General features: G+C 41.6%; 1 protein-coding gene across 4 annotated transcripts in view; it reads left to right on the top strand.

Moving 5' to 3' along the window:
* ntm (neurotrimin) overlaps window positions 1–19,884 on the top strand; it is a 184,523-nt gene that overhangs the window by 116,245 nt on the left and 48,394 nt on the right. For 2 of the 4 annotated variants that reach the window (XM_067228983.1, XM_067228985.1), the window contains exon 2: window positions 10,387–10,477. In XM_067228983.1, the coding sequence (XP_067085084.1) occupies window positions 10,387–10,477 (91 nt within the window). Of the gene's footprint in view, window positions 1–10,105; window positions 10,478–19,884 lie in introns of those variants that run through there. The other 2 variants (XM_067228982.1, XM_067228984.1) reach the window with 1 other exon arrangement.

Below are 19,884 nucleotides of genomic sequence, written 5' to 3' on the forward strand. Positions count from 1 at the left end.
ACTTAGTACTGCTAGTTTATGTACCCTTAGTATAGTTAGTCCACATATTTAAATTTTAGGTATATGTTTATTGTATGCACCTTCCTGCCAAAGCAAATTCCTTGTCTGTGCAAACTTTCATGGCGAATAAATCCCTTTCTGATTCTGATTCTGATTCTGATGGCACTTAATTCTTTCAAATCTGATCCAAGGTTAAGTGTAATCGCCCTACAGTGTTGCCGGGGTGTCTAATGGATCTGCCAATGGTCCAGACACACCCATACACCTCCTTCAAATAGTTTTTACCTCAGCTGCCATTAACCAAGGTTAATATTGAGCTGAAGACTGAATACGGAGTGTAGACAGACCATTTTTTAGAGCAGTGGTTCCAAACCCTGGTCCTCAGGGCACCCTGTCCTGCATGTTTTAGATGTTTCCCTGCTCCAACACACCTGATTCAAATGAATGGGTTGTTATCAAGCTCTGTGGAAGCCGGGTAATGACCATTCATTTGAATCAGGTGTGCTTGAGCAGGGAAACATCTAAAACATGCAGGACAGCGGCCCTCGAGGACCAGGATTGGCGAACCCAGGGTTAAAGTCACAAATAACACTTTAAACATGCAGAAACACCTTAAAACCACAAACCTCTTATTCTCAGGAGAATCTACATACAAGTTGATGCATGTCTTCTGAGGAACATACTGGAGGGTCATGTCGTGTAGCACTTCAAAATCTTTCAGTAACGAAGATGGAATTAATTTGTTTGCACACATTTGCTTAGCACTCTACCATACAGACGTGGTATTGACTGCTACTCCTCAGACCTTTTAAATACCCAATTGTTATATTTAACAGAAGTAAAGCCTTTTTTTATTAAAAGTACATACTTTAGAGAGTGGGCATGTAAAGATTACCTGCAGAATGCTGTACATAGTGTGTGTTTATCGACGTGTAAGTGCATACTTTAGAGAGTGGGCATGTAAAGATTACCTGCAGCATGCTGTACATAGTATGTGTTTATCAACGTATTATTCTTTCAAAGGTTCTCCAGAGCAAGTTTCTTGCACTTCTTCTGAAAAGGACTTTATGGAGTTATGGCAACTGGCTCTTAATAATATAGATGGATTTTAGCTAAAGACGTTTCTCTTTTCAACCACTGCAGCACTTGAATGTGCTTATTATGTGGTACAAGTAAAGAAAGGAGAAGTCAATAAAGGAAGTACAAGAGGAACAAATGTGGAGAATATCGTTTCTAACACAAGCTTTTAAGAAATTGCGATGAATGGAAGGGAAATTAAAGTATTGATCGTTTTTAACAGACACACAGCTCACTCTTGGCTGCATTGCAGTTTCCATCGTCCTCCTGCTCATAGAATATTTCAAAAATTGAAAATATTGGAAAATTGGAATTAATCATAAAGATTCATATAATTTTCGTTTGCAGAAAGACAATTCTTACCTAATTTGACTGAAGCATAACGAGATGCAAATGTTTTCATCTTAATTACATAGTATCCTTTTATTTACAAGAGGCCTAACGACCAAGCCTAATGTAGCTCAATCTTTGGAGAATAATTTGATGTTCAGCTGGCCTTGAATTAATTAGATTATTCTGAATGAAAGCTTGAGAAATGAAATGTTGCATTTTCTCAGTGACTCATACAATCAACAGCCGTTTTGACAATGTTTTATTGATTACATTTTCATACAGATGTTTTTTGCATTTCTTCTAAAAAGATGTCCCCTGTTTCTTTGGACAGCAAATAGCTGTAAAAGACTATATTTGACATTCATTCAATCAAATAATTAAGAATGCCATATCCTTTTGTTCATATCTTTTGAACAAAGCATTACAGTAGACCCCAAAAAGGTTAGCTGAATAGATTCTCAGATTGACTTTACATTTACATTTAGTCATTTAGCAGACGCTCTTATCCAGAGCGACTTACAGTAAGTACAGGGACATTCCCCCCGAGGCAAGTAGGGTGAAGTGCCTTGCCCAAGGACACAACGTCAGTTGGCATGACCGGGAATCGAACTGGCAACCTTCGGATTACTAGTCCGACTCCCTCACCGCTCAGCCACCTGACTCCCATCAACACATTCCGCTCATGAACAAACCTCCAACTGTAAGGTAATATTTAATGACACGGCAGAAAGATAAATATTGTTTCCAGGTACTTTTTTCCGTGCTGTCTTGTAGCGTTGTGGCCGATCAACGGTGTACAACTTCATTTTGAAATGATTGATGTTCCTTCAACATTTTTTTTTTTCTCCCCAATATTATAGAATGTGCCGGAAACCTGCACTGCAGGAGGAGGACACAGTGGGGGATAGGAGGCATTGCGGCGTCGAGTTTTGTTCTTTGCAGTCTCTGCCAGGAAAGAAACAACACTGTACAGTAGAGCTGTGTACAGCTCTGTACAGTACAGCTGTCAACAGTACAGTACAGGAGAGCTGTTTACAGTACAGCACAGTATAGTACAGCTGTCTACAGTACAGTAGAGCTGTTTACAGTACAGCACAGTATAGTACAGCTGTCTACAGTACAGTAGAGCTGTCTACAGTACAGTACAGGAGAGCTGTTTACAGTACAACACAGTATAGTACAGCTGTCTACAGTACAGTAGAGCTGTCTACAGCACAGTATAGTACAGCTGTCTACAGTATAGTATAGCTGTCTACAGTACAGTATAGTACAGCTGTCTACAGTACAGTATAGTAAAGCTGTCTACAGTATAGTATAGCTGTCTACAGTACAGTATAGTACAGCTGTCTACAGTACAGTACAGTGGAGCTGTCTTCAGTACAGTATAGTACAGCTGTCTACAGTACAGTATAGTACAGCTGTCTACAGTATAGTATAGCTGTCTACAGTACAGTATAGTACAGCTGTCTACAGTACAGTACAGTACAGCTGTCTTCAGTACAGTATAGTATAGCTGTCTACAGTACAGTACAGTAGAGCTGTCTTCAGTACAGTATAGTATAGCTGTCTACAGTACAGTACAGTAGAGCTGTCTTCAGTACAGTATAGCTGTCTACAGTAACAACACACCCAAGGTGAACATACTGCAAATGCAGATCCCTTGTTGTTGTGTGAGGCTCTCGTTATAAACCAGGGCTTACAATCCGCATTACCTTACGAAAAGTGCGATAGGATCCCGAACTTGTAATTCCATTTTGAAATAATGATGAATGAAGGGGTGGAACAGTAGAACAGGGAGATCTGGGAAGGTAATGCAATTCATTTAAAAAACATCCAGAGGACAATACGTTCCCTGTTATTGGTTTCCTTCGAATTCCCAAGGTGAAATGAGTCCAGGCAAGATGCCTGTAGACAGGGGCAGGTGTGTGTGTGACCACTGTGTGTTATTGCTTGGAGACTCAGATGACACAGTGGTCTTAGATACTCATATGAAGATTTCCTGATTCCCCATTCTGCTTTGCCAATTACACCTCAATAAGGGAGATTATATTGTATTTGCCCCCGAAATGGAATCATCCTTTAGCGACCGACCCAGTAGATCAAAAGCCGACGAAAGAACCAACTCGTGGATTTAAGTAGGATATGAAAAGAGACGAATTTCACCAGACAAATATCACCATCTCTCCCTCGTTCGTCCTCTGCGAACGGAGAGAGACAGAGGTGAAGAGATGGAGAGAGAGAGGGTATTAAGACTAGTGTGTTTGTGTGTGTGTGGGGGGGGGGGGGGGGGGGGCTAGTATGAGGGGTAAATCAAAGGCGGTTGTGTGTGGATTTCCTGAAGCCAAACAAGTTGTTCCAAGCTGTGTGTTATTCACCCCACAGATGATAGGTTTTACAGCCCTCTTCCTGTATTTCTATCCTGCGGGGATCTGTAAATCTGTCAGAGAGAGAGAGAGAGAGAGAGAGAGAGAGAGAGAGAGAGTCAATCCCATTCCCCTTCTCCCGTAAGCTCATTTGCCTGTGGTGCCACTGGTGCATCACACAGGAAGGCTCTGTGATGGCGGGCCGCCGTGAGTTCCAACGCAACGACTCCGTTTCCATGTCAGGCCCGGTAGTAAATCCCACCTGTCTCTCATGAGCCACTTTGTCAACCGCAAAAAAAAAAAAACATTATCCCTGAATGTTTTAGGGGTTTTAATGGAGTTCTTATCTATATTTCTATTTTTTTTTTCAGCAGTGGGAGAATTTTTTTTATAAAGAACTACTAGAATGTTTTGTCACTTCATTGCCCTCTTCACTGTACTTTTCCATATCTGTGTATTTGAAGACAGGGAAGTGACCTTAAAAGCGTGCGCTAGGCGGAAGTGTGTTTTCCAGTGCAGGGCTCTGCCAGTCACTGTGCTAGTCTTGCATGTGTTTATGTTTCATACTACAGACACCTCTGGAACAGATAAAGAAATAACAAGATGTCTTGAGTGTTTTTTTTTCCCCAGTTTGCCGTGGTTCCTACTTTCTGCCTCCTTACCAAGAGTGTTTTGACAATCGCGGAAAAGGAAACCGTAATTGGTAATGTGTGGTACGATATGTCGTGGTGTTCAGAGTAGATTGGAGATCAAGCATTTGCCGCTCGCATTCTCTCTCCTTCCTGTGGTGCAATCTCATAGCAGGCAAAACCCACAATCTCTCAGTTTTGATGATTTTGTCGCTATAATGACAACGGATATAGTGAAAAGCAATTAAAAAGGCCTTCGTCTCAGTGGAAGAGGTGAATGAAACAAAATAATTTCGGGAAGCGGTTGGGCGTGGGAGAAACAATGTAATGTGTTTGGTTTTTAATTAGTCTTAAAGCATATTTTTTACACGACAAGTCTATTTAAGTGGATACTTTGAGCTCGAAGGAGGAGCTCATTACTGCTCTTCCCCCCCATTTTACTGTGTAGGGGCTCCATGGTGATTAGGTAGAGATCACAAGTGGGAGGTTGTTGCGTTTTACACTAAAACATCCTCTAAACGCAATTTAGTGTCAATTTAGTCAGTCTACCATCACAGAACTGTATGGATGGAAAAACAGAGTTGCAGGCAAATGTAAGTGATACTTCAGTTCTCGGAGGGAGTTGAGAATATGGGGGGATTTACAAAAGTGTCAGTATGCATGGTGGAATGCCAACTCTGAAAAACTCAATATGTTCACTTCACAGATCCAAGTCCAAATCAACGTTTGATATTTTTGGAAACAGTATTTAGCGGAACCGTTTATTGAGGGTTCACACCTGGTAGCAAATGAATCAATTCTCATCAGCACCATGAGAAAAGCAGACTCCATATTTGGTTCTTTCAAACTGACCTTGGATCCTGTTTTCTAGAGCTGAAAACCAAAGTTGTCTGAAATCCCCCGCTCATCCTAGACCACTTCTCTACTGCACTTCCTTACTGGCGGTCTTTGGAGAGCTAATTTGACCTGCTCACAACAACCAAACTAGGGGATGACTCCATTAAAGGAAACAACTAGGGAGGGAGGTTGCGGTTTTCAATCAAAAGCACATTAAAGAGGATTGACTCATCAAAGTTGAGAGATTACATGTGGAAACACACACGTTGTGTATATTGTATAGATAAAGCTAGCTATATATGGAGGTTTGTTATTAACTTCTACAGGAAAACTTGACCTATACATCGCAATATGTTCGAAAAGAAGGAGGTTAGAGTCAGACAAAGCCGAGAACAGGAAGAGTGACTCATCTTTCACTAAACCAGGATGTAATTGGATTGGTCACTCCTTTTAGACTTTGTCAATTGTAAAAACACATTTATTGTAGCTGAACCAATTATATAAGATTATAGTCCTTTTTGATTCATGAGAGCACAGTGATAGACATTGGTAGGGAAGCAGCACAGATAAATAAATAACATGTTGAACCTGTCATAGAGGCATAGCATTGAAATCAGCAAATAACAGTTTTGTTAATACAACAGAAGTGGTTTATAATGTTGAGTCACGATTGACAGCGAGCATCACTTCCCCTCCGGTGGAAAATGTTTTAATCCCCAAACAGTTTATCAATGAAAAGAAAAGGAACCATATAATGAATGGTCGCTTGAATCCCCTCGTCTCAAAATGACACTTTCACCATGATTTACTGCAGAAGCCCTTAGAACAGCAGAATGTGTTTATTAAAGTGCACACTGTCAAGGGAGGAACTGTAGGGGAGCCTGTTCCCTGGGTGGTGTTTGCCATCGGAAAGATTACCCCCAACAACAATCAGACACACACACACACACCCTCCTGCCCCCACCACACACACACACACACCTCCTCCCCTGCTCTACAACACACACTAACACCTCCCACACACAGACACCTCTCTCCCCCTCACAGTTCTCATAATTCTCATGAATATGATCTCCTTCCATTAGCCCCCAGCTGTATCAGGCTGTTTAACCACATTACAGATGCTGAGGAAGACTGTGCTGTGATCATCTGCATTCAAGACATACAGACGTTTCACTGATCCTTCATCATCCTCCTTACTAGAACATGCTTCTGCAGTCTGAGTCACTCTGCACAGAGCATCGCTTTGCCTCCTCCTCTCTCACCCCCTCTCCGTTAGGTATAGGAGAAAATAAGTAGTATGGGAAACGTAACTTCCTGTGTTTTTTTACTTTACCTTTTTGCACGGCTCGTTTTCTCGAAGCGTTCGATGTGGATGTGTCACTGCAAAGTGCACTTAAACTGCCTTTCAGTGGGGCATTACTGACGGGTGATGAGGAGTAGTTTCGTCTGTGTTTAGCATTTTATTAGAGCGTAATGGTCACTTCTTTTCACCCCAAGCCCGGAATGCTAAAGGACAGTTTCTGGTTGACTGCTGGAATTCTCTTGGTTCAGGAGAGTTAGGTGCTTGAGAATGTATTCCTTGTCAGAATCAGAATGGGTTTTATTCGCCATGAAAGTTTGCACAGACAAGGAATTTGCTTTGGCTGGAAGGTGCAAACATTAAACATATAGGAATCTAAAATTTAAATATGAGGACTAACTATACTAAGGGTACATAACTAGCAATACTAAGTGGAATTAGATTAAAATAAACTATACAATAAAATATAAAATATAAGTTGCAGTAACGTGTGTGTGTGTGTGTCGTTTACTGAGTGTGTGTGTATGATATCTGTGCGTAAGTGAGTTTGTGTGTGTGTTTGTGTGTGTTTACCTGTGTAGACCAACAATGCAGGCCTATTTTAGAATATTGTAAGGATGTTTTCTGTATGTGGTGGGGTTCGCTGTCTTCACCAGTGCATTCCAGTGAAAGCCTCCTGTCAACCACAAACACTGTCTTCCCTCTTACGCCTCTCCCAGTCCTTCTCAGAGTTCAGTCATAACTATTGTTTTCCTCCAGGAGTTTAAACTGTCTTTGTTTTCTTAAATTGTTGTTGAACCTGGTTCACCAACAATTAACGAAAAAAAAAGAAAAAAAAAAGATCCACATGCATCTTGAGGCTTCAGTCTGGGTTCTTGAGCTAGTGTTGGAGGTTTGCCTCAAGGTCCCGTTGCTTGTTCATGTCTACGTACAGGACAGCGTGTGCGTTTGTGTGCCGACAGTATGTCGTCACTTGTGTCCGCCTATGTGTTGAACAACGTGTACACATTTTATGATATCTGAGGATAGGCTATATGTATGGAGTTGTGTGTTCAGTTTCCCTAGCTATATGTAATATCGGTCTTCCATAACAAAGTAGTGTTCAATTGTGTTATCGCCTGCTTCAGCCAAATTGAGGACTATTAATAAAACAATTATACGTCACTTTATTCGGTGTGATCGTATCAGATTAGTCCATGTCCTAACTTTCCTAGTTTGGTTAGGTGCCCTGGGACAGTATCTATAAAAAAATAACCATAAAAACAAGGATTCCCTTAGCACCAACCCTGGAAACTCTGTGTTCTGGTGTTTCGAAGGCGTATCTCAACCAAGACGTCATTACCCACAATCCCTTGTGGACAAACACACATTAAAACGTGGAGGCAGATCATCAGGATCTGTGATCTGTAAGAGAGCAGACCTGCTAACGTGCTCCTTCAACCCCTGGCTGAACATGCCTCATTTCATCCACATCTGGTGTTAACCGTCTGTAATTACATCATAAAGAAGTTTACCCTGCAGTCTTTGAAGGGCCAAATATTTAAAAAATCGTGAAATTGGAGATCATCTTTTCCAGCACAGCTTTTAGTTGTTTCCTTTGCAGGAATTCTAAAACGAGACTAGAAATATCGAGTGGTAGGCTCTGAGCTATTTCAGCAGCATGTCATCTTTGGAAAATACTTTTTTAATACTTTGTTAACGTACAACTTTTCTTTAAGAAGTACTTGGCTCTTTGCATCCTTAGTTCATTATGTTTTCTAATGCAGTATTAAAGTAAATGCTAAATCGTACAGCAGACTTTTTTCGGTGTTCCAACTCTGGGTAAAAACTGAGTCACTGACATCCCCAGTGTGAGATCCCTATTGCCGCTTGGATTATAATCTCTCGGAGATTAAAGATTTAAAACCGTACTGTGTAGAAACAAAGGAAGGGAGAGAATCGTAACTGCAGTTTTGATATTTGCAAAACATTGAGGAGTTTTGAAACAGAGCTTGACATGCCAAGCTGCACAATCTTGAACCTTTTGATGTTGGCTTGGTTATATCAGAATACTGTATAAAAGATTCTAGTACCTGTGACTAATTACCTGCTTTTGTTCCGGATGAATGGGATGGGTGATTATCAACCGTAGTCAACTTGTATAATGGTAGTGATTCTGAGTGTCTTGGAAGGGCCCAATGTATTGCTTTATATCTGACATCACTTATAATGGCTATTTCAACATGCATCATCTTGTGATAGTTTTCTTGAAGCTATATGAAACATTATTCACTTAAAACAACTAAACTGTGCTCTTTATGTCTGTTTATTTTATTTTTTTACATTTAAACATCCTTTTATTTTTATTTTTTGTGATAGTGAGAAATGAATCCAGTTAATTTGGGCATTTTGCTTTTTGTCCAAGCACATCTCCATTCAACAAATTATGCCTAGCCTGTCCTAATTGCCCATTACATTGATCAGTAGCTGATTGGTAACCAAACTCGTCTTACCTCTTGATTGGCTGTTTGCCTTTGTGACTGATGGACACAGGTGGTGGTGATTAGAGTCGATTGAGAAAGCAATAGGTGGTTGTTTGAGTCCTGGTTTGTTTGTGGTGAGTCCTTTAATATGCTGAATTGTTTCAATTGCAATTCTGTGTACAATATACAGTGTACTTATTCACTGACACCATCATAGCAATGGGAACTCTCTCTCTCACACACTGACTGTCCATAACACACTCCCGCCAATATATTGACATGGGGCACTTAAGGTAATGATAAACCACAGCGAATGCAAAGCATTATTCTTGTGGGATAAACTTATGGTAGCCTATATACCGTTTACTGTTCACTATTGAAATCCCACAACGCCATCCCAGCCGTCTGTTAATCCAACCAAAAAGATGGTCTGAATGTGCTTGTCCTATGTTTACAAAAATAAGTCCATTATTGCCACAAGCAAATAATTCTTAATTAACAAGTATCATTCCTCGTGCCCCTGTAACATCTGTACAGCTATTCGTCGCTGCTGCCATGGCAACCTTTTTTCTATTTTTTTCTCCATACGCCCCCCCCCACCACACACACACCATCCCACCACCCCCCGGATTTGAGTTCTGTTTGGGGTTCTAAAAAAAACTCAAATTGCAGTGCCGTGCGCGTAGTTATGTGGACAATTTGGAATCAATGAACCTTGGATTCGGTTTTTGTTTTAGAATGAAAAATGGATCTGCAGCTGAAACAGTTCCCCCCCAGTAGCATAGACTGCGTGCTGCAAATCCCCATAGGCTCCCTTACCTACGAAGGTGCAACACCGTACTGCTCACCGATCGTGATATGCATTGACCCAGTCATTAGAAACTCCGCTTCTTATTCAGACAAAATCATTGCGCAGTTGTTGTTGTTTTTTTATACCACAAAATCAGAAATAAATAGACTGGTCTGGCTAAAAGTTTTGCAAGGTCAGAATTACACTTGCTCTCTACGGTGTTCAAAACGACCACTGAGAGCCGTTAATTTCCAGTGAACGGGAGAGAGTGCGTTCTCATAGGCAGCTGCTGGACCTCTCGAGGAGGAACGGTAAACAGCTCCGTTCAGTGAGCATAGAACTGCGCAGGATCTTCGCTTGCAAAACTGCACCTGGGAAAGAAGATTTGGATTAACAGATGAACTGAATTAACTATACACCGCGCACGCACTCCACCGGACCGTTCACTCTTTGCGCTTGCTTTGAAATAAAGGACGCGTAGTGTGTCGACACTGGGATTTTAAAACGAAGATGGGTGTTTGTGGATATTTGACTGTGTCTTGGAAGTGCCTAGTGGTTCTGACGTTTAGGCTTCTGTTTCTTCTACCTGCAGGTCTACCTGTCCGTAGTCAAGGAGATTCCCAATCCGATAACAAAGTGATGGAAAATATAACCGTCAGACAAGGCGAGACAGTCTTCCTCACGTAAGTGTTATACCTACTCATTTTCTCTCTCTCCCGGTTACAAGCGTTTGAAAAGTAACCCATGAAACTAGTTTGCTTTACTAATTGAAAGTCGCAAACCAAAGCGTGTTTAATGTAGGGGAAAATAAATCGACTCGGTGGTTTTCACCGTCATGTGCATGTGTCATTTAGGTGGATTCCAGGGGATTAGCCTTGAAGACACTTTATTCTGAGGCAATAACCCTTGACAGTTGTTAACAAGGAACTCCTGATGATCATTGTTGTGTAACAGCGCTGAACTAAGGTGGTCACGGTCCAAATCTTCAGGGACAGGAAAGTTCCCATATGACGGCAGTGAATCTCAACACAAGCAGTGAGGATGTAAATGTTTTAGTCTTCAGGGGAGGTAAAAAGAGATGAGAAATACTGTAGCGGTCGTTGGGAAACAATCTTAGGCATGTCAGTGGAACAGCAATATAGAGGAATGGATAACGGTACTTTAAAATTGTATGTTTAAATTGGGAGCACCGATACCACACGCAAATACTGTTGATTTAGGTCATGCATAGCTGTTCAATCCTGACCTGGTTTTAGTGATGACCCCTACGGACAGGACAACATGGCCTAAAAATAATTTCTCCAGGCAAAAAATAAGGATGCCACCTGATTTTTGAGCAACCTCAATTAAACTCAAGATCCTCTGTTGAATTGATTACAGTGGCTTTAATGCTTTCAGGATGACCTTTCAGAAAGGCCCTTGTGAATGGCAAGCAGCAATCTAATGGTAATACGTATCTGTATTGCATAATGAGGACTTGTGAAGTATTTTGCCTTCAAAATCATTGTAATCATTTTTAGTTTTATGTCCAATATTTTTTTATTTTTAATGTATTATTTGTTGGATTACTGATTCTCGGACATGACCAAGACCATATATTTGTCTTCAGAGTTTCAGATTTTGAGTTTCAAATCAAAGTATTTTATCTCTCAGTATCCTGTCCATGTGGCTGGCCTACTTTGCACTCCTGATCAAAGTAGTGTCACACCACTGTGCTGTCACCCACTCATGTTTAAACATTTAGTACATTCTCCGCTCGTATGAATAGTATGTCACTTCAATCAAATGAATCATATCTGTTCAATATATTGACTTAATTCGAAATGCAACAATCAGAACCCTGTTCGTTCATTATTAAGGTAATACTTGGAAATTGAGTTGAATATTAGATGTGGCTGCATCAGAGGCAACTGTGGACCCAGCTGTGCGTTCATGAGAGTCAAGAGGCCAGACTTCTATTTCACGAAGGAAGAGACATGCAATTGTAACAACATTTGTGGCAGGCTGCCTACAGTATCGCACATTAGGTCCGTGTTTCAGAGCTGGGCTTTTGAAAACCTTACAATGTGTCTCTGACGTTGTTGTGATTTGACTTTGCAGCGTCTGCTAAATGACTAAATGTAAATGTTTTCTCTCCTATATGAAGATTCTTCCCCACTCCTACAGTTGTTTGCCTAAATTTCGTCAGTTGGTCGGAAGAGTGTAATGAATAATTCAGAACCTATTAGTAATCGATGCGTGCCATTATTGGTCAATTACCCGGCGAGACTCGCTCCTGAATGACCAACAGAGCATCAGTTAGTCGGCCTATCAGGTGTGCATGATTAGGGATTATGCAAATGAGGTAGTGATTTGGATGTCATGATTTGCAGAGGAAAGACGAAATTGCGAAAGATGTCTAAGTGGACAAGTGATACAAGTTCAGCACCTGTGAACAGCGAGGTACAGTCCACAGTGTTTCTACAGTGAACTGTAGCTGGCTTCGGTGAACCACTTGACAGTTTTATCATCAGATCTATAATCCAAGTTCGGAGACTAGAGAATAGAGTCGCTCATCCTGTCAACAAATCTTAATTGTGGGGTTGCCTTCAGTTGAGGAAAGCTGAGAGTAGCTATTTTCATATGTCAGTTGTCCTGCTGTTGTCCCCGCGATGGATAGCGAGAGGAGAGAGGAGTTGTGATTCACAAAAAATAACTCGTACTTCAGATGGATTCTGGTTGTTGAGGCTACACCACTGATCTACACGAGGGGAAAGCTCATGACCTGATCCATTTCATGATCATAACGATGTTGTAGAAGGGGCATGGCCGAACACCATCCTTCTCCTCTCAGATACTTCCCAACACTGTCATAGTTTGGGGAAATATGACACAATTTCTTTCCACCACCATGAAGGTGATTGTCTATTGCATTCACCCTATTGCTGCAAAGCGATACCATTGTCATTTTTTTCCTTTCATTATAAAATAGCAATGCAGGAATGGGTCCCTGGACCTGACAGCATATGACAAAGGGAGGTGAAAACAGGAGCTGTTTTGCTCGCAGAAACCTACTGTATGTTTTCTTTACTGGATGTGACATCTCGCCTATTGTCATATCCTTTTTTCTTAGTTGAGATCAAATCTACACAATTTCTTTGTATTTTTGGGGGGTTTGGTACAGTCAGGCAGGAGATTTAAGAATAGAGAAATGAGTGGCTTATGAAAACGTTTGTCCTTGGAAGAGTCGTTTCGGATTATTATTTCCTTTGAACGGTCAGTCGGGCTAGTTTTGTGGAAGGCTGAACATGAATAATGACGTGGGATTTCCAACTGTACTATCCCTCACATGTTTTGATATAATCTTTTCTCGGCCTGGAGCACTTGTCCCTCTTGTTGATGTCTAGACTGTTTCTTTTTCTCACCCTCCCCATAAAACACAGCTACTGGACTGAATCAAAGCTTTCCAATCTTCCAGAGTGTGTCTCTCTGTCTCTCTGTCTCTCTGTCTCTCTCTGTCTCTCTCTGTCTCTCTCTGTCTCTCTCTGTCTCTCTCTGTCTCTCTCTCTCTCTCTCTCTCTCTCTCTCTCTCTCTCTCTCTCTCTCTCTCTCTCTCTCTCTCTCTCTCTCTCCCCCTCCCCTGTCTGCCACTCTGATCTGTTTTCAACGGTTCTCATTTCAAATGCAGCTCGAATTCAGTGTTTAAATGACTCTGGGGAGTTGCACAGTCCTCCACAGTCCCAGGTTGCACTCTGATGCAACCTGGGATCTGCGCATGTGCACCACTAAATGAATTATGAGGTATTTTGTGTTCGGCCCCTTGCCTGTTGCAATCTGACAGCACAGAGGTTGAGATTAACACCGGCTGTGGATGTCACCATGGTGACGAGGTTGCGCCAAGGGTGGTCTTAGTCTCTTATCTGCGTGGACAGACACCCCCAGGCCTTGCAGTCATGGGACTCATTCAATAGGGGTGGTACAATATCACCCTCACCTCGCTGATCGGCAGCTGCCTGACCCAGCTGGTGGGATTAGACGTCTGTGAGAATGTTCTGTGGTACGGATCTGTGGCGTGGCGTGGTCGGGTACACTCGTTTTTATAAAGTGATTTTAAAATAATTGATGTGGAGTATTTTGGTGCTTGCAGTGGTGAAGGGTATACACTTGGTGCCAGCTCTTCATTCCTGACTATGAACATTGCTTTGCCAAACCTTCAGCCACAAAGCTGTTAGACCCTTCTTCAAAGGGATATTCAATTTCTTCCCCAAATTACCCTGAGGGAAAGATTGAGAAGGTGATCATTTGATTTCACAGAAAAAATTTAAAGATTCCCTTTGTAATTCCATTTTTCCTCACCTTGCATCATCTCTGCCAGTGTCTGTCATCTCCTGCAATTTCACAGATTGTCATGTGAGATCATTGGTCAACACAGACTTGGGGAGGGGAATGCAGTTATGTAGAACACAACTCTTTTGAATGGGTCTGTGGAGTCTGAAAGGCTGTCACACTGTACTAATACACTGGATACTCTTGTGATCCTTAATGTACTATACGGTTTATACGGTTTCATTGAAGGTGAACTGGTTTTGTGTTGTCCATCAGTGATGCATTACCTGAGGTGTCTGTTTCCCTGCTATGACCGTGAGATGGATGCTTTTCTCTGCCAGGGTAGGTGTCAATGGCCTCAGCCATTTGACTTTCATTTTCCCAGATCTGTCTGGGAGCCAAAGTACTCCCCATCTGAACCCTGGCTTGAAATCCACTACAGGTCTTTAACTGAGGAGGTTGTAGATAAGACAGAAAACCACAGCCTCAAAAAACACACTGGACGGTAGGCGGTATTACCCCACCCCGCCAAAGAGCAAAAAGAGGATAATCACAAAAAAAAAAATCCAATCACCAACTTTTGAAGTCATTAACTCCTCAGGGTTTAGAATTTGAAATGTTACGTTCTTTAATGGGGTTATGTCATTCCCAGGGGCATGTTGACCAAACACGGTCACTGTCATAATTGGCTAGCTACCTCATGACACCTTTGCATGATATCATTCCTTTGATGCAGTCCAGAGGAGTGGTTTGGCTCTGCCGTGGTTACTGCTTAGAATAAATTGCATTTTTCTTTTCTTCTTTTAAGAAAACTGGCACCAGTGTTCGACTTCTGCTGTCAGAACAAACGGTAACATTCCTCATCAAGGAACCCTTTCGTAAAGCCATTATGAAATGAATGGTGGGGATGTGGAAACAATGGTTTTCTGGCAGAGATTTGACTCTATTGACCATATGTGCCGGGGGGGCTGCTTACATGCACACGTCTGCTTTATTGTTGATTGAAATAATCTCATGTCCTGTGGATTACGCGACTCTGGGACATTCACTAAGGTTTGCTGTCCTATGATTTCACCACCAGCTCACCACATTTTTCTTTCCAGGAAACAAATGTAATTGTGTGAGCGATTTTAAAAATACCCTTGTAAAAAATGTTCTCTTCTTTTAAGAAATCATGTACTGTAAGGATTGTGGATTGTGCAGATTGATGTGCATGCTCCAAAAGCTAAAACAACCGTCAACGTTTGTGTCTGAAATGTGACAGACAGGCTTGTTTTTTATGCAGATCATTATTATTATTATTGAGATCAATTCCAGAAAGTGTATCACTTTAGATCTGAACTGTTCCTTGAGAGTTGCTGTACTGTTGGTTTCCTGACCTGATAAGAAATTATCGAGTTCAGCTTGTCAACCGGCTAGTTACAGGACAGAAGCTTTCTGTTGCTGGGGAGCCCTGCTCTAGATACTGCTCCAAAAGATATCACGAAGCGACAGTATTGGCAGCCTTGATAACTCGCTGTAAATACCTCCTGTCAAGTCTGGAAGCTACCTTACATTTCCAACCTTGTGTATCTAGCGGCGGTTCGCTACGCCAGTTTAAAAATACCCTCAAGCAGGCTAAACGAAGCGCAAGATCTGGCAACGATGCAGAATACGCCGGTAAAAAAAAAAAAGGCGTGTCAATTTGCCACGTCAGCGTGGTGAAAGGGTGTCAGAGCGTCCCCCTAGCGCAGGTAAGGGGTTAAGAGAGCATGTGCAGCTGGTAGTCCATCTTTCTAAGCTGGGTTCTGGACTTCTGCCCAGGTATTAGTGGGCCTGTTGCCTTGGGGATGGGTGGGGGGAAGGGGAAGGGGGGGGGAGGGGGGATAATGTGCTTAAGAGGTTCACGGGCTCGCCTCTCATTCACCAGTAGGATGATAACTTTTGAAAGGCACACAGGGGTGTGTGGAGAAAGGTATACAACTTGAGATGCACACACATAAGTCTACACACACACACACACACACACACACACATAGTGTATTTACCTACTCAGATTAGCAGGGGATTGGCCAGTCTGAGAGACAGGCGGGAAGGTAATCCTGAAAATAAGGGCTGCACTGTCTGCACAAAATACCCTAACAGTGCATTGTTCTCTGCTTTAAACAGCAACACTAAACAGCCACACTTTACATTATGGTTACGTTAACAATCATGCAACAAAGATATAGGAAGACCCATAGTAAAAACACAATAGGGACAAAGGAAGTAATATGACATGTAATTGAATGGGATTGTGTCAGCAGTATAGGTTATTAAAAAAGTATAAGGAGGCCCAGTAGGGGGAGTAGGGGTAGTTGAACACACACACACACACACTTATGGTACACACACACTGACAACAAAGACCCACCTGCAGTGGTGGTGCAGCAGTTCACCTGCTTGTGAGCTCCACACTCATCTATAATTAAGCAGGTTATGGATCGAAGTTCTCTCTCTTCCTGCCGTACTTATGTTATAATTTGTTGAACACATCAAAACGGCAAACTTCCGCCCATAACCATGCCCATCACTGCTCTCCAGAGTCACACACAACAAGATAATTTGGATTCCCGACGGTCACCTGAGGAAAGTGTCAGAGACACTTAAGGAGCAATATTTGGGGTCCATCCGTGTATGAGAGGAAACCGGATGGCATTTAAGACATTATCTCCTCTAAAATGACATTGACATGTAGCTCTCTTGTCAACTGAGAGCTAGAGAATTCCCCACACTGTGGAGACGAGTAAGATACTGAGGGTCTTATCTTTTTAACCTGTGCGGGGTTAGTATTTTGAATGCTGGGTACTGGCCTTGATGACAGGCTCAAGCATGAATGATCGCTTGAGTCTAATCCTCCACTATACATGGATTTCTGTGACCTCTGAATTCTATTGTTAAATTGTCCCACTTTAGTGATATCCGAATAGAGAAGTTCACGCATCAGGCTTTTAAATTACTGTAAATATTTAGACGTGTTTCGAGTACATGTTCTTCGGTTATACTCAGAAGCGAAGAGAGATACAACTTGTATATATGTACATATTGTGCCTGCGGTTATGTTTGTGTGTTGGTAAAACCCACATATATGATATTATTCTCTATCTGGGCCAAATATTTGCATTGAATGTGTTAAAGGCAGAAACATGCCACATTCAGTTTCAGACATTGTTCCTGGAATACTTGGTTGCTGGTCTTGTTTACTGTTTGTCAATTATTGACAGTGGTAGCCTACAGTTTTGGTGAAATATTCTAAGAAAAGTACCACGTATGTGGGTTATAAACAGTAAATCTGTTCTGATCGCCCGTTATTGTCTCCTACAGAAATATGTATTCTAAACATTGGCATGTAAATTCAAGATTTATAGTTGCTAAACTGTACATGCCGTTTTTTGGCAACCAGTCAGTTTTCAGTGGGAAGATGGCACAGTTCAGGTTGTGCAAAGTGCATCTTGGAGCGTCAAGTTTATCCCCTCCACCTTTATGCATTCTGGAAAGGCCTCAAATCCACCCTCCCCCTTCCTTCTATGTGGTTTTATATTATAATAAGAATAATAATTATGAATTTTATTTACTATTACACACACTTCACTGTAAGAAAAAAAAAAAAGGTGCAAACTATGCTAAGGTATATGAGCAGTTTCTTCCTCTCTGCCGTATTTGAGCTAATTAGTCCCCTCAGCCCGTGCCAGTACAGTCTTTTTGTAGAGTCAAGTGTCTTTCAAGTCCCTGGGAAAGCTGGGTGGCAAAGACGAGAGTTGACAACCGAAGAATCAATCTGGGAATTTCCACATCACAGAGGCCCTCGAGGCGGGCGACGGCAGATAAAAACGTCGTTGTCTGATGAGGATGATGAAGACCCAGGTGTTCCTGCCGCGCGCCTCTAATCAGCGAGGTCTCCTGGATGGAAACCTCCGGTGCTGTCCCACACCGCCTGCCGATGAAAGCCGTCTTTGTTCACTAATCAATGAGCAGGAGTTCCTGAGCCAGATCTGCAGCCTCTGCATGGGGGTGGGGGTTGGGGGGTTGGGGAGTGTGGCTCGGCAGAATGTTTCAAACTTTTGAAGATGTCGAGTCGAAAGGGATGAATTTCAGTACGCTTTAAACATTCAGCCTTTCTTATTGATTGTCCTCTGCGGGGATTATTGACGAGTTCAAGCCGACCAATTTAGTTCTCTCACTAATATGTACATATATTTTTTCTTTTTTTCCTATTTATTTACTCTGCCATCAGCATTTATCAGCCATAACCTTGTTTTAATGTAAAAAAAATAAACACTACCGTTAAAACAGTTGATTAAACAGTTTTTGTCTAATACTGTCTACATTCCCACATTAACTAACATGTCAGCACTACAGTGTTATTATTAAATGATCCTGTGGGTGCTTATGGCTAGCAGTGTAGCTTAATGTACAAACTGTATTTTATACAGTAGATCAACACTACTTAATCCCTATGGAAAGCTCTCAGATCTCTAAAAATATAAAATAAACTCAGTTTGAGTTTCTCCGCATCGGAATCCAAAAACTCAGCTACTCATTTATTGTAGAAAGAAAATACAATTTTTATTTTATATTTTTTATGTTTTTCCACCACAACTAAGGACAGGCTTTTTCTTTTTCTTTCTTTTCCAGGGACTATAAAACAAAGGGTTTTAGAGCTGTGTGGTTTGGTCTTCTGTGCCTGGTACGGTACCAGTGAAGGCGGTGTGTGTTTGTGTGTTCTTCCATGGAAGATCAGGAAGGTTTCCTAACATCTCCTCAGCCAGATCCAACTTGCTTCATGTAAATCTTTGCCGGTCCACAGCCAATGTTGGTGTGATTTGGGATGTGCCAAAGGATTGTCTCTCACCTGCTCATCCTCGCTGCCTGGTCTGAACTTTGAATATTTATAAGTTGCATCTGTGTGTGTGTGTGTGTGTGTGTGTGTGTGTGTGTACTTTCTCCACACACAAGGGGGCGGTGGTTGGGTCTTATTTGTTGTGAGTCTATCCATCAATAAGAAAATGTAATTTGTTTTTCATCCCCTGAACACAAATGGAAATTAACTATCATGGAAAAATCCAGTTCATGGGTGATTTGAGTTGAACAAGGTACTGTATACCCATGTGACACTGCTTGGTTTCCTCTTGAAGGTGAAGTGTTTTATTTTTCTTTCTGCTTCTGCGGCTGTGTACATAACCCTTTTTGCTCAGTCTTGCTCAGTAGTGAGGGCTAACATACATCCTACCGCCAGTTTAGCCAAGCTGGTCGCAAACAGTCCACTCAATGCGTGAATCCAGATCAGAATATAGATACGACAGCTCCCGGTGTCTTTGTTGCTGTGCTTTTGGTACGATTATTTTCTTTGACTGTAAACCCAGTTCACATGACAACAAGAAGCCTAATTAAAGCTGTTCTAATGTGAAGTATACATGTATTCAACGAATGTACTTAAAGGAAGAAAGTAAGGGTCAAGTAAGCCATTACAGTGTAGCGAGGACCCTTATTTGCGCACTTGTGCAATTACAGACCTTTGCTGCTCAGTTATTGTACAATTAGTTGTTGCCATGTTTTTGGGGGCGTACATGTACAGTAATTATTTATATTATTATTTATGTATGATAAATAAAATATATTTGCCACTTAATGACCATGGAAATATAATGGCTTTCACATAAATAAAAAAAATCTTCTCTCCTCGATGAGCTAAAAATTCTCATGTGTTGAATGTTTTGATAAATACACATTTGATAAATACGCGATGCCTGTGACCCTGTAGCTGTCT

This window comes from Osmerus mordax, chromosome 25 (assembly GCF_038355195.1).
Source record: "Osmerus mordax isolate fOsmMor3 chromosome 25, fOsmMor3.pri, whole genome shotgun sequence".
Lineage (NCBI taxonomy): Eukaryota > Metazoa > Chordata > Actinopteri > Osmeriformes > Osmeridae > Osmerus > Osmerus mordax.